The sequence below is a fragment of the Athene noctua genome, chromosome 1, assembly GCF_965140245.1.
Source record: "Athene noctua chromosome 1, bAthNoc1.hap1.1, whole genome shotgun sequence".
Lineage (NCBI taxonomy): Eukaryota > Metazoa > Chordata > Aves > Strigiformes > Strigidae > Athene > Athene noctua.
The window spans coordinates 233,701,729-233,717,938 of record NC_134037.1 but is presented as its reverse complement, the minus strand read 5'-3'; the positions used below and the strand labels follow the sequence as shown (position 1 = coordinate 233,717,938).

At 36.8% G+C, this 16,210-nt stretch overlaps 1 protein-coding gene across 7 annotated transcripts in view; it reads right to left on the bottom strand.

Annotated features, from left to right (window-relative positions):
• The window catches only part of LRCH1 (leucine rich repeats and calponin homology domain containing 1), a 134,127-nt gene that overhangs the window by 65,154 nt on the left and 52,763 nt on the right, over positions 1–16,210 (bottom strand). For all 7 annotated transcript variants that reach the window (XM_074912922.1, XM_074912873.1, XM_074912903.1 and 4 more), the window contains exon 2: positions 2,669–2,813. In XM_074912922.1, coding sequence (XP_074769023.1) covers positions 2,669–2,813 — 145 coding nt within the window. The remainder of the gene's footprint in view (positions 1–2,668; positions 2,814–16,210) is intronic.

Below are 16,210 nucleotides of genomic sequence, written 5' to 3'. Positions count from 1 at the left end.
TCTTTTGCTTCAACTGAAAGACAAATAAATAAATTAGAGATAAAATTATCTTCTCAATTCCTTTAAAGCACACTTACAGTTGAAGATTACTTGGTGCTTGTAAATACAGCAAAAAATTCTAGAGCCATCAAAAATACATGTCTTTAAGACCCATATTGAGCCATTTTATGTCTCTATATTACTTTTTCCTAAAATTGCTAAAACAATTTTTTTAAGTGACTGACATGTGCCATTTTATTCTTCATACCACATTTCTGGGGGGAAAAAAAAAAAAAAGATCTTCATGAAGAGGAGTTGCAAGGAAAGGCAAAATTTGGTAGAAAACTTTCAAGAGATTTAGGCTCTTGTTCTAGTAACAATTAGTCAACAAGCTAGAACCTGAAGATGACAAATGCCATGACCCTTTGTGATCTCCAGATGATTAAAAAGATTAATTTCTTGTTATTTATGGATCAGTTCTCAGAAGAAAATTTAAGTTCAACAGAATATCATACTAACTACTATCTTTAACGGAATATTTGAAGGTTTTCTTAAAATAAAACTTTGTCTTTTTTATGGGTATTAACCTGTAGAAAAACAACGAACAGTAACTTAAAGCAGCACCCCAGTAAGAATCATTTTAGTTATCATTTGCATAGCTCTTAAGGCTCCAAAGAACAAATATGCATGACTGAACTCTGAAAACAGACGGCAAAAATTGTTCTGTGTAATTTCAGTAAGAGTTGCAACATTGAATTGAAATAAAGGGAAACAAAAATCAAAATTCCACAAGTCTCAAAACATTTCTTAACTGCCAATCCAAAGCTCCATATAAAGATGTGTATTCATGTTCCACAAAACAGTCTCAAAATGTTTTACAAAGCAAATTATCATCGTATCTCTTGCACAGGCTCAGAGACAGACAGGTATCAAATAACAAACCCAAGGATATTTAAAAATCGAACTACTAACCAGCAGTAGCTGAAGAAAACAATCAATGCTTATTGTGGAGTCAGGATTCTCAATTCTGGTGTCTTTACAGAAGACCAAGACACAACTTATTTTTTAGAATAAGTAGAAATATTTTCTTAAGTTCCAAATAACTTAAATTGAGGAAGTCTAGAATCTAAGAGTTACCCTATGCAGCAGATCAAACACAGACAAACAAAAAAAAAACCCAAATAGGTAAAAATAATTTTTAAGTTTTACAGAACACAGAAGCAACCCACTAAGAGGTAATGAAAAGCCCATAACCCAGGCAAGCGAGTAATAAATCATATTAGTTTAAAAGGCATTTCTTCAAATAAAACATGAAGAGTATCCACCAAGGCCCAAAGACTATGTATATCTCTTGGCATCACATTCTAAAGCTATTTAACATACAGGCTCTGCTGGTACCAGGCAGAAAAATATGCATTTTAAATCTATGGTATTTTTCTTGCCAAGGATGTTCTTTCTTCTTCTACAGACTTACTGTGTTTAGCTAACATGGGGGAAGGGCACATCTAGAGATTTTAAACTGAGGGAAGTGACCTTACTTAGTAAAACTTGAAACGCTTCCTTTCATTTTGTCTAATATACTGTGATATGTGGTTATTAGCTCTATAACAATTCTGGGTTTGTGACAAGTCACACATTCCATCACTGCATTGAATACTAATTCACTAGTTCACTACACTGAGTTCTAATTGAGTTCACTTTAATTCCTAAATTTACTAAGATGTTTTATGCAAACAATTTAATCCAGTCTTAATTATTTTACATATATCTAACAAACACTACTTCAAAATTTTAAGTCCTATTCCTTATATGTGTGCAGATATTCAGGACACACTCTGTTTCAATTTTTAGAGGCAAAATTAGTGTTCCACACTGGACAAAACTGCAGTACAGTAACAACACAGGAAGGCTTGAGAAACATCCTCAGCATTTACAAAATTGATGATCACGCCTTCATATCTTGAATTTAGAAGCCCAAGAGCCACTTTGCCTCGGCTCAAACCTCATTCTCGCAAAGACCAGATTATTGTATCTTCACTATTACAGTTTTTACATACACAACTGCAAAGAAACATCCACAACTTGTCCCAATTGAAAAGGTGCTGACATGCCCTCTCTCAAAAGCAAAGATCTATTCACCTGCACTTTAACCAGTAGCAATTCTCTATACCAAAAAGTATTCACGTATACTTATCATTAAAAAGAGACAAAGGTGCCTAATTCTTTGCCCCTTCCTCCTAAAAAAGGCTGTAACTCCTTGCATAATAAGAGGATACAATACAATATCATGCTTTTTCTCTACATTCCTCATGGAAAAAAACATTAATCCTGTCTCTGTCCCTCTATCTTTTTAACTACAAAAAGTGTGTCAAGTTTCACAAAATTTAAAATCAGAAGGGAATTAAAAGAATCCAGCTGTGCTGATGTGATTAGCATTTTAAATTTGCTAGAAGAATAAGGGAAATAAAGGGATAAATATTACTTGGTCTTTCTTTAAATAATTAGTTTTACATTTTGGCCTTTACAATTCCTTTATACAGACCTGCATCTACAGCCAATGAGGTTTTGCATTACCGCTTCCAATAAAATGAAAAATGAAGTCAGTTGTTCCAGAAACACATGAAGTGCAGACAGAAAAAAGCTTTACACATTTGCAAATAAACAAAAAATGTGACAAAATTAAACTTACCTCAAATTTAAGTAAGTTAGCATTTGCAAGTTTACTATGGCATCTGGTATAATTTTAATACAATTGTGGTATAGATTTAGTGTTTCCAGTGACACAAAATGGCACAACTCCGTAGGAACCTCAGTTAATCTATTCTTGGATAAATCTGAGAAGAGAAAGAGAGAAGTACATTTTTTTCAACCATGAGAAAGATATACTTTGAAAAGCTACACTACTTTATTAAAATAAATGAATAAATGTAACCCTACAGTGAGACAGCAAATTCCGCCAGTGTTTTGAGTATGCATAATAAAACTAGTGCTAACCTTTACAATCTTGAAATGGAACAGACTGCATATAAAAGAGCAAACATTCAAGTTAATATTTATTTGGTCTAATAAAAAGTAATCATTTGCAGAACTCAATATGCTGAGGAAATACTTGCAAACAGAACCAAGTATAGATTCCAAAGCTCATTCAATATACCCAGAGATCTAGCTGATGCACAGCTAGACATCTGCAAATAATGACAGCATTTAGAGAAAACAAACAACAAGGATTATATCTTTGATTTCTTTAAATTAAAAAAAAAAAAAAAAAAGTTCTTCGGGTAACTCTTCAAACTGACCTGTATTTTCTAGATCTCAGTCACTCATAAAAGAATGTTACCTATAAAAATGGTAAAGACCTTCAGGATGGGATTTGATATAAGTACATACAATGTTGGATATGTATGTACAATTCTGGTACATATATTGTTGATAATGATGGATTCCAATTCCCCAAGTGAGTGCTTGTACCAACAGAACAAAAACTTTTGATTTCTGACCAGTTATTAATTCTTATTTTCTCATTTTAAGCACACAGACACAAAGGAAAATCAGTAGGATGAAGTGTTACTGAGTTTTGTTCCTTAACTATCACATTACAAAAAACGAAGTATCGTAATACTGATGTGAGCTCAAGTCATAAAATAATAATGCCTGCCAGTGTTCAACTGAATTAACTGGGTTCAAAGAAATGTTTAAACAGGGTTGCAAAACAGACATCTCATCATCAGAAATCACACAAATGCCACCTACTCATACCACCAGATGGATAACCTGACCTGAAGAATGGTCACCTGTTTGGTGTGGAAGGAAGAGGAATGTATCTGGGCAAAAAGTGAGATGTCTAATGGGAAGGATACAAGGAAGAAATGGAAGTTAGTGATCTTCTCACTTCTTCACTGCTGTGAAGTCTAAGTCTACTCCATGATCCTTCAAAGCTTATTTCAAAGCATACTTTCTTAAACTACATAAAGAAAAAAGCAGCCAAAGTATAGCAGATACATTTTCAGAGTGCCAATGATCTGACTCCTCTCTTTAGAGCCATAAAGCAATTTTTTGCTTTTGTGAACAAACAGGCAGAAGTCTGAAAATCTTTTTAACTTCCTTTGCAGTTCCAGACTTGTCAGTTTGCTGCACACAGGTACAGCTTGTGTTCAAACCTATTGTCAGGAGGAAGGTCTTACCATTTTAATTTTTGTTCCTATCTCCTGTAATGCATGCTGAAATTACGTGCACTCTATTTCCCTTGCCAGCTTCCACTTTGCTTCACCTCATTGCTTCCAACAAAAAGTTGGTTTCATTATTGCATCCTCTACCAAGAGAACAGCAATGGCCTATGAGTGCAGTAACAGCAGCCGTGCTGACCCAAATGGCAATACAGTTGAACTGAGCACCTCAACCAAAATTATTCACTTTCAATTTACTATACAACAGCCATGCTTACTGCTCTGCTTTCTCTTACCAGACTTTGATGGCAGTTAGATGCAGCATTACCTCAGCTTCTCCTTTCCTTCACTTCTACCATCAAATTAAAGCATTCCCTGTCTGAATGAATGTTATTAGTGTTTCAAAGGGGGAGAAAGGTCTTCAATGTTACCCTGTTTTAGTGCTTTAATCCTCCACTGTGTTCTATTTATTATGAGAGCACTTGTTTACCAATGTGGTATTTCAAAAAAATTACCACCGGTTCCCCAGCCTGATGCCTTCCTAGCTATGCTTATTATCAGATATTAACAGAGGACTGCCATGATGTCACTTTTTGAATCATGCATCGTCATATTTTACAATTTGATTGCAAAGCAAATCTTCCCTTTTTTTAAACTGCACTTTTCTGCAGTGGCATTGCCATACACATACTGCTCGTTTCCTTCTTTAAAAGGAAAGGAGCAGCAAGATCCAGAAAAGCAAACTGAACTTTAGGCCTAGGCTGAAGATGACCTCCATGGCACTGGATGGTACACGGAGAGTGACGCCTCATTCCTCATCTGAGCTTTCTCAAGTGATACACAGATCAAAAACTGAAAATACAAAAATGTTACTTCTTCTCAAGCTACTAGAACTGCAGCCTGCCACCTTAACTCTCATCTTCATGACTGTTTCATTTACCTTCACATTGAATAAAAGGGACTTTTGCCACAAAATTTGACTCGCCCTTGAAAAATTCTAGTGCCTCAAAAAAGTGGAACAGCAACTAGATTGACCCTGCTCCTATAACAGACATTACTATGACAGTAAAATGCTTTTTAAAATGTTATTACTATCCTTTGTTCTCAAGGGCCTAACTCTGTTAATCTGATGGAGAAAGCAAAAACCTCCAGATGATAACAGATAAATTCCTTCCTGTCATTCTCAGGACCGTGGGTTACAGGACATGCTACGTACACAACAGTTGAATTCAAGAATTCATTTACAACAAAGGAAGTAAATTATTTGTTACTGTCTAGTTATCACAGTTTAAGATTGTTTCAACACCTGAATCTATTGTTGCTTCCTAAATAATAAAGAAGTTTCACAACATAAGGCAGAGTAATAAAAACTGTACATTTTATTTAATACCATCGTAACATAACTTAATAGAAAAAGCAGAAGTTTGGTACTATAACTTACTGATAAGGGGTTTCATTAATACCAAATCTGAATGTCTTTCAGAAACAGTATTGGAATAGAATCTGACATACAGAATGCTCACCACATTTTTTAACTAATGGCAATAATTTTTGCCAAAAAACAGACTTCTCTGATCAAATGAGAGCAAAAGAAGAGAAGAGTGTCCTGGTCTACAACAAGAGATTGTTTTTACTCAATCCCAGAATGAATGCGAGCTTCTGAACATGATGCAGCTGCAAAGAAAGCCTAGCAGCTTTCAGATGTCTCTGAAAGTTCCATACAGAAAAGCACGTCTTCAGAAATGAAAACAGCCTGCATAACAATTTTATACTGTACCTTAAAAGCATATATAAACATGTACAGAACCTCTAAAGATTACATAACTGTTTTGATATTACTTTATATGAAGGTACTTCTGCCTCAAATTACTGTATCTTGCAATTAGTCTGTATGTATTACAGGTTTACTCTGATAGTTCTAGAATAAAATACAAGGGATAAGCCTTAACAAAACTGCAGAACCTTTTGAATGTACTGAAAAAAACAGCAGACATGTATCTTGTTACTGTCACAAGTCATAAACTTTCTGAAAAATATTTTGTAAAGGCTTTCTTGGGTTCATTATTTAGGGAAAAAGAAGAATACAGAAACTAAAATTTTAAACTAATTCTGAAAATATTTTTAAAATACAGATATAAATCAAATCTTTACTTCCTTACTGTAATTTTTAACTACCAACTTCCCAAATCACTAAGCTACACATCTCCCCTTGCTTCATTAATTTGAAGAATAACACTTCAGGGTATTACTAATGAAGTTATGGTACAGATTTGCTATAGAAATGGAAATCAGAGGGATGGAATTTGCTGGTGTTTAAAGGAATTTTGATTAATTTGCTAGGATACTATCTAACACAAATGAGATCTAACAAATTAATGCATCTCTCTGATAGTTGAAGTACATTTCATGGTTGCCAAGACCGTACAGGCAGATTTCACCTCAGGTGACTATTTTCTGTAACTTCTGTTATGAAAGAGGCGACACAAATATCAACAAATATGGGGTGGAAGGGGGAAGGCCATGCACTGGAATGAGCTTTTTGTTTTCAATGAAATAAACCATTCAGTATTTGTGACATCAAGACACTTTCAAACTACATCTGGCTTCACTTCACCTTTTCCTGCCAAGAACAAGTTTGTTAAAACTCAAAAATAAAGTAATAGAACACAAAAAAAATAAGCAAGACTGTTTAGAAAAATATTAGATGGAATCTTGATCTTTAAAAGAATCAGCACAGTTCTGTCACAAAGATATGGATTTGTATGAGAAAAGTTACTATGTTGGAAGCTAGACAGGAACTACATAAAATAAGCACTTCCTTAGCTGAGAGCAAACAATAAAAAGCAAAAGGTTCAGACTGGTAAATAAGCATTTAACAGAAGACTCCAAGCCTTGTTTGGTGACTGGCACACTGCACGGTCAGGGTCCACGCTGCCATCACACCAGTGGTAACTGACCCCATCCTCAGGGCAAAACCTTTCAATTCCTACAGCTCTAAATGTGTCTACCACAATGAAGTACCACCACTGACTAGGACCTTTCTAACATGTTTTGCAGGCAGAATACTAACTACCACTACACATAGATACAGTATAAAACACTGCCACTGCAGAAACCAAAATAGCATTGTCAAGTTAATCACAATAACACTAGAAGTCATATAAGTTACATTTCTTACTGTAAAGTTACCAAAGTGCTCCAACTTTCCTACCTTACAGTTATTAATACATTATTAAATACCAGTTATTAACACATTAAAAATTGCAGACTATTCACAGAAGAGCTAAACAATTTAAGCCTTTAAATCAGAAAGTAAATCATTAAAAAATATGCATATGCACTAGTACATCACAAATCCTTTAATAAAACAGTTCATTAAAAAGCAGTGATTTACAATTTTCACATTATAGAAAAATTCACTATAAATTTATACTTCTAACATACAAACCTACAATAGACAAAAGTTGGAATTATGCAAGTAAGCATCTATCCACCATTAAGCAGGGAATTTTTTATATATATATATAAAAGAAATATCTGTATTTGATATGGAGTTCTGAAAACAGGAAATTGCAAGGTAAAAAAGTCACCCAAACAACCTTACTCCAGCCCACCAAGTTCCTATTTTTGTAGCCTTCAGCACTTACTGAATAAAAGACAGGAATTATTTTGAAGAAGCTCTCTGCATTTGTACTAAGATACCATTCAATGTATTTAAATTAGATGTCTGAATTGGATTTGACAAAGAATTAAAGCAATTCACTGTAAAAGCCCCCCAAAATAGCAAGTTCAACACTAATTATGCAAATAAGAATGGTAGGAAATACATAAAAAGTCTATATGTGACATGACACAACTGTATGGAGCTTTAACTTTTTTACTATAAGCTACCCATATTTTTATTAGGCTTTTAGGAAACCTGTATTTCCACATTACCTAGGTACATCTTAATAATTGAAACAACAAATTGATGGCACTATCTCGGACAAATTTTGAAATATCTACTTAAGTGCACTTCAGACGTTTGGCAACACTGTATCCCACCCATACTTGCCTTGGCAAAGAGGGCAAGTGATCTATTATCAATGTAATCCCACTTATCAGAATCAAATAGACAGTGCTCTCTAAGGAAGCAATTACTTCATTCTAGCCTTTACCTAATTTTTCCCCCTAAACGGTAGTAAAATGCATCATTCTGTAGACTATATACTAGTCATTAAAACACTGTAATGCAATTATAAAGTGCTATATACTCTTAAGACATGCCCTACCCCTTGTCAATATCTCTTACAGTGGCATACTTGGTCTCAACTACCTGCCCTCTCTATCTGCCAATATCAACAAATGATGTCATGGATGTACAGCCAGCTTTTACTGTACCCAGCAACTTCTACTGACAGTGATACTACACGAACAAAAAAAGAGGCAGCAAAGACCTCTACTAATTCTGGCATCAAATGCATTCTGGTTTGTTCATGACAATTATGCCACAGGAATGCACGGCATTTCTTCACTAAGAGACATTTCTATTTAAGCTATTTAGCAGACAGAAGAACAAGTAACAGAAGACAAAGAACACAAAATAAAATAAAAACAATTCTGCTTCCATATAAGAAAACATGTAACACAGTAGTGCATGGACTCAAGATTTTTCAATCTGAAACTACAACTTGTAACAGATTGAGAAAAAAGTAGCTACAATGCCGAATCCCAAGAAAGTCATCATTACGGATTCAATTACAACATTTAGACACTGATCAACACTATCCAGTCTAGATGTACAACTGCTGACTCAAAACATGTAGAAAGTGCATCTATCCCAGACAGCTGGACATAAAAATGTAGAGACGTTGCAAGAAAAATATTTGAACATACTACGAAGCAACTCTGCTGTTTCACACACTTGCTAAGCACTACTTTTTGAAGCAGTCAGCATATTCTCCCTTTCCATCTGTCTTCCATTGTTAATTTAACATTAACATTAAAAATCTTCACCTCAGAGTCACAAACTAAGATTACACTACAGGTGTAGCAAATTTCAAAGTGATCATACATGTACTTTAGTATCCACTTTTCTTATCATTACTATGATTTAACATATTAATAGTTTCTCCTTTACCACTTTGTATGTAAATTCTCTGATTCTTCCCTGTTCCATGTATTGACAGAGCATTATAACACACGGGCAAGTTAAAGAGCTAACAGTAGTGATATACAACACAACACTGTCTTCTCAGGATCACTGATGGTCAGAATGAATCCAATTTATTACTTGTCAAAGTAACACTTGTAATAGTTATCATACATATTCACCACAGTTATCAGAGGGGACCTAAATGTGGAGTTTAGAGGGAGACAAATAATAACACAGAACTGAAGGAAATCAACAGGCTGAGAACAGCATCTTGTAGAATCTGGCAGAGGTGTTACCACTAGAGGGGGGCCTGATCTCACAGACTTGGTCAACACCCTGTAATGGTGTTTCTGTAACGGTTTCCTTCTTTTAGAGACCATCCACAGCGTGTGGAAAGGACAGAAATAGGAAGGTACACTTTATAATCTACCTGGCGCTCTTATGAACCTATTGCCCACAGTTTTCAAATATGACAAGTGAGGCTACTCAGTTGCAACCATTACTGCAGGAATATATACATTGGTTTCTAATGGGGTCAATCCCTTACAATAATAAAAAAAGTCTATTCTAAAATAGTCACATTGAAGTATTTTTCCCCAGTCTTCCTTCAGATGATGTAAGAATGTGAGGTATCCTTGAGCTGTCTGTAGTACAGCAAAAGTAGAATTAAAAGTTAGGTCCTGTACTTCATCAAGATTAGTGTGGCCAGCAGGTTGAGGGAGGTGATTCTCCCCCTCTACTCCACCCTCATAAGACCCCACCTGGAGTACTGTGTCCAGCTCTGGGGCCCCCACCACAGTAACCTCCCAATAAAGCACAGCCAGGTGTAAGAAATGTGCATCCTACATTTCTCAGGTAGTATACCAACTAGCCTGAAGCAATCAAACAGCATAAGCTAGCTCTCCCAGACACCAAAACTTTGAGCAAATGTCACTTCAGGGTCTTCTGCTTCCTCTGTGTGAAATACAGTGGGGAAAGAAGGGAGCAAAAGCATAACATATTCTCATGATTAGCTCCATGGCACATTCCAATACCAAGACCACAAAAGGAAATTTCTCTGCAAGAAACATGCTGGAAAAAGTATCATAACTCTGGAAGAATAAACAGAAGGTTAATAGAGCAGTCTGCCTCATTTAAATTTCTCCCTTATCTTCTATTTCTTCCATTTTAGGACAGTAACATTTCAGGGTTAAGATTGGCAGAAAAAATGGTTCCTGAGGGGGGGGTCTGTTTACATGAAGATGAACCTGGTGTGGAAGTGCATGAGACTCGCTGAAAGCATACTATAAAACAAATGGGTTCTTCCCGCCCATCTCCATGTAGGTCCAAACACATTTGGAACTGTGGTAGGTTGATCTTGGCTGGCCACCACGTGCTCAGCCAGCTGCTCTATCACTCCCCCTCCTCAGCAGGACAGGGGGAGAAAACAATGTAAAAGCTCATGGGTCAAGGTAAGGGCAGGGAGATCACTCACCAATTCCTGTCACAAGCAACACAGACTCAGGGAAACTGATTTAATGCCAATTTATAACAGACCAGGACAGTGAGAAATAATAACAAAACTAAAACTACCTTTCCTCCACACCCCTTTTACAAGACTCAACTTCACTTATTGCTCTCCTACTTCCTCCCCTGATCCGCACCTCCCCCAGTGGCTCAGAACAGTGAATGGAAGTTGTGGAGAGTCCATAAACACTTTGTCTCTGCCACTTCTTCCTCTTCCCTGGCTCCAGCATGGGTCCTCTCCACAGGGTACAGTCCTGCAGAAGCAGACCGATCCAATGTGGGCTCTTCTCCACAGGCCACAGCTCCTGCCAGGAGGCTGGTCTGTAGTGTGGGCTCTCCAGGGGCTGCAGCCTCCTTCTGTGCATGTCCACCTGCTGTATTGTGGGGTCCTCCACGGGCTGCAGAGGGACAGCCTGCTTCACCATGGTCTTCTCCACGGGTTGCAGGGAATCTCTGCTTCAGCACCTCCTCCCTCTCTCGTCCTTCACCAACCCTTGTGTCTACAGGACTGTTTCACATTTTTCACACTCCTTTCTCACACAACTGTCATGTGAGAAAGCATTTTTTACCTTTGCTTAACAGTTAGCACAGAGGCATGACCAGCATTGCTGATGGGCTCAGCTTTGACCAGCAGTGGGTCCATCTCAGAGCCAGCTGTAACTGGCTCTGACATGGAGGCAGCTTCTGGTGTCTTCTCACAGAAGCCACACCCACAGCCCCCCTGCTACCAAAATCCTGCCACATAAACTCAATACAGGCACCCAAACACTTGTGTCATGAGATGGAAAAGAATATCAGACAGCAAAATCAAGAGCATGACCTTTAATAACATGTGGTATGAAACCCAGTTCATGGGCCATGAAGCATTCCTCCTTCTCCTATGCCTTCCGCACAAGAGGAAGGATACAAGTCATTAATTTTCACTCCTTAATAAACAACCAGCCCTAAGAAGGATCAACGGATTGTATCATTTCAGTATTGTACTAGTCAGCCTCAGCAGGATTTAAGTATTTCAGGTGTTTTCTCAGACACAGTAGCAGTAAGAAGAAAAGTTCACCCAAATAAAAACTTTAAAAACTGTTCATCATTTTCTGCCTTTATAATAGATTGATAGAGGAACAAAACCTGTAGTGTTCACATCATACACTATCCAGCTGAACACCTTTACTGTATCAAACTATATTTCACTTTGTCTGCTTAAAGCTGTTCATACTGGCACATGAAAGAAAACAGTGAACACCCACTCATATGAAAGCAGGACCTTCCCTGGCTCCTCTGTGGAAACAAAACCTAGAAGTATAGCTTGATACTGAAAAGTCCTCAAGATTAGCTTCAGCCAGATATGCTTTAATTATTAGCATGGAATGCTGTGAGATCAGGTAAACTGTGGGCTATAAAGGGACAGGTGTATTAGAGACTTCTCACAGGACTAAGACTTGGATTATGAAATTCTTTTGTGAAAGAATAGTGACCACATCTTTTACCAAATTCAAAACAATAGTTCAAAAAGGTGTAAACTGCATATGTGTGTATATAAACACACAGGCACACAACTTTATTTCAGTCAAGCAACTTAGTTCCACCTATTGGAGAACATGGAAAGATGTGAAACAAAAACATGAATTACATTCTATCCCAAAGATGCTGGGGGATCCCTACACTGACATACTCTAGAGTCTTCTATTACAAATCTCTTGCTTCAGCCACAGAGATCTCATTTCTTAAAGCTGTCTACTTTGGAAATAATAGCTTCTGCTTCCATGGAGGAATTCCACATGATGCACTCAACACCAGCAGGATGTAATCTAGTGGTCTACAACCTTTTCCAGCCCACAGACATAACTACTAGAAGGAAAAAACTGAATGCAATCTCAAAGTTTGTTTTTCACTTCTTTCTCTATTTTAATGGCTATTATTATTAATATTCTTCAGGCTGTAAAGAGAGGACACTATTTATGCTATATATTATTTGCCTCAGTGACCTGCTCAAAGAGGAGTTACCTCACATTTACCATCTGGTAGAAGTAGCACATAAAGCAGTTTCTGTGAAGTAGCTCACTTGCCTGCACTCTGAAGATGAGTATTTTTCACACCTGACAGACTAAAATCCTAGATCTGTTTATCTTTAATTCATTTTTATACATGAACTGTCTCACATTCTGTAGAAAAATTTGCTAAGAACGGAAGTTATTTGATCTTTGGATATAGCAAAGGCATGTGGGCAAAGACACGAAAAAGCTACCTGATGCTAATTTACAGTGACACAGAAAGCAGAGTATTACTCATCTAATGACTTCCCTTTCTGTCTGCCCATCTCCCACAGATGCCAGGGTTAATCTACCTTATTTACATTATTCATGTACTTATCCAGTAATAGTTCTTGAAGTTAGCACAACATAATTGTGACAGTTTATCAACACAAATCTGTTTTGTACCATAAAAGCTGACTTAAACTATTGAGCACATCCTTAAACAATGAACTAATTATATGGTTATTACACAGGAGGTACAACATTTGAAAGAAAGGGCTAAAAACCACTTCAAACTTCTAAACAAAACATGAGTCTCTGAAAACATTACCAGAGACTGAGGTGCCAAGAAAGAAAATCCTGGAATAAACGAATGAAATTGTAGTAAATAACCAAAAATTGGATGGCTATTCCTAGATGGGAGTTAAGGGGTAGGGAGGGGATGGTGGTGGTGGTGTATGTGAATAAATAAATAAATAGAACTTCCTTGAACTGAAAGAAAAATAAGCACAGTACCTAGTGTCTCTAACACTAAAAACCCCAAACAAACTAAAAACCACCTAGATGCAACTATAGACCTGTAAATCCCTCTCCTATGTAACTGTTCCCATGACTTTTTCTTAAGTGTAAATAATGTTTCTCAACCTTCACATTTTTCTTTCCCTCAGAATCAAAGAAACTTGCCATCTTTGGGGAAAACAAAACCAAAACAGATATCTCATCCAGTATGATGCTTTTCAGTCAAGGGAGGGGCTGGGTTTGATGGATAACACATGCAACTTTGTGTTTTTTCACTTGTTTTAACAAGTCATGGTTTACATCAGGATTTTAATCTAACATCTAAGATGAGAGATATCAGATACCGAGATTGCAAAAAAGAATGTGGGGAGAAGTAAAACACGCACACACCCTCTACTTATAAACAATCCAGTGCCTGTGACTGGGCAGGCAGAAACTACCTTACACTGGCCATAATACTTGCTGGGGAACACAGGTGGGAATAAGCCAACAGGAATCAATGGCACTTGTGGGTCAGTCTGCAGCCACAGGTAAACATCAGTGCTGTTGGTATGCAACAACTGCGTAGCAATGTGCATTTTGAAGGGAAAAAGGAATGCTTCCTTCTGGTTTAATTTTGGTCATTTTGTTTTACAGGGGGGGTGGGGAACAGATGACACACATGACATGGGACAGACGGGGCACAATGACAACACATGCTTCAGTCTTCTGAAATGCACAAAATGACTAATGGTCATCTATACAGCCTACAAAGCCCAGCCTACAATTCTTGGTTCTAGTGCAGATTCATTTCTACTTCCTTATTAATATTCTTTTCAAACTACCTTTCAGGAGGACTAATTTCCATCTTACATGTTAAGTATTACAGTGATACTTTTCTGTAAGAATCACTTTGGACTGAGTTTTCATTCTGAAGGAATTCTGTTCTGCTTTTATGTGTATCTTACCTTGCATCTTCCTTTTTGCTTGATGGCTAATGTGTTCTCAATGTGGCAACAATGGGTTAGCACAGACACAGAACAGGTTGCATATAAAGTGGGAAAGGGACAGGGAAGTGTTAATTCACTATGCCCTCCCCATCAATAATTAGAACAAAATGTAAAGAACTACCTACTCTGAGGTCTAATCCTGAAGAGGCTTCAATGTCTAGTTTACTCAGGCCCAAGTGAGACCCTTAACAGGTAGTAATAAGGAGTCCTGTGAAGAGCAGACAGCATTATTTCCCTTTAGTTATCGTAGCCTGATGAGTAGAAGGAAAGTGTAAACCAGACCTATTAGATCTTAGATTTAAGAAGTCCAGTAACTGCAGTGTATGCTACTGGTATTTGGAAAAAAAAAAAAAAAAAAGTTTACTCAATCAGCTTTCTTCAGGCTGATAAAATTCAACAATGCCTTAATGAGTTAGTTGGGGTTAAATTACCTTTGTCAGAAGAAAAAAAGTCTTTGCTGTACAAACTATGAACCTGCTCAGATCAGTGACAAATAACAGTTCGATACACATGCTGCTGAAATACAGATCAGGTTTTGTGGAAGGAGGAATCAAAGTAAAAGCCTCGGGACTAGAACTCGGAGATTACGGGAGTACACTTCCAACTGTAGCAGTAGAAAGTGCATAAGATTTTTATGAAGTACTTCTTGGCTTGGTTTGTTTATCTAGTGTAAACATTTAAAAATCTTTACTATAAAATGAACTGTTCATTTTCAACAGTTTTCCACCAGTGGGGATGCTGAACCTGCTAACCTTATACTACCACTGCTACTACTCAGTGGCTAAACTTCCGCTGGTACCATGAACTCTAAATCAGCAATTTTGATTTAATACCATTTTGAAGTCATTAATGCACTGCAAAACTGATTCAATAATGGATACTTTTAACTATATTCCCAAAACATCCTGACTGATATTTTTTAATTGTACCCTCAACAAGTTCATTAATATACAGATAGTTAAAGTGATCCACTGGTGATTTAGCCAATTTTGTCAACTTTCAGACAATATTAAAACTAATTCTATCAGGTCTTTGACTCTTACCAAGTTCATGTTCATGATTCAGTATCTGACTATCAAGTACTTTAGTTGCGCCCAGTAAGAAGAGGTTATACTTAATGAGAGAACTGTGGTTTTAATCAGAAAATTGCATGGTATTCTGATCAAGTTACATGGGGTTTTTTCTGCATAAGAAAAGCAACAGTCTTGCATTTTTATATGACTCACTCCCAATTCAGTCTCTTTACTCAAAAAAAAAAAAAAAAAAATGCACAGGAGTTCACAAGAACCTCTAAAATTTTCAGTTGGACTTCTTCCAAAACTCTTTGTGACTAATGCATATACTTCTCAGCTCTCATCCCTTTTCTCTCTCCCCCAGCTCTTCAGAAATTTGGATAGGCAACTCATTCTTTTAAGAACTCTAAAGAGATTCACTAGCAAATATACAATTATAAATATATTCTACTTCTAGGGGAAGAATGAAAAAAAAAAGGCTCTGATTATCCAGAAATGATGAATCATTTCAGCAAGCAATTCCTTCTCTGGAGATAGCATTACCACATACCCCCATGTGTTTCCTATGCTTACTTAATGAAAGTCTCATCTCTGAAGTTTGTTTATTCAAGATTGACACAGATAACAGAAAATCAACCCTAACAAAAAAGCTTCTAAT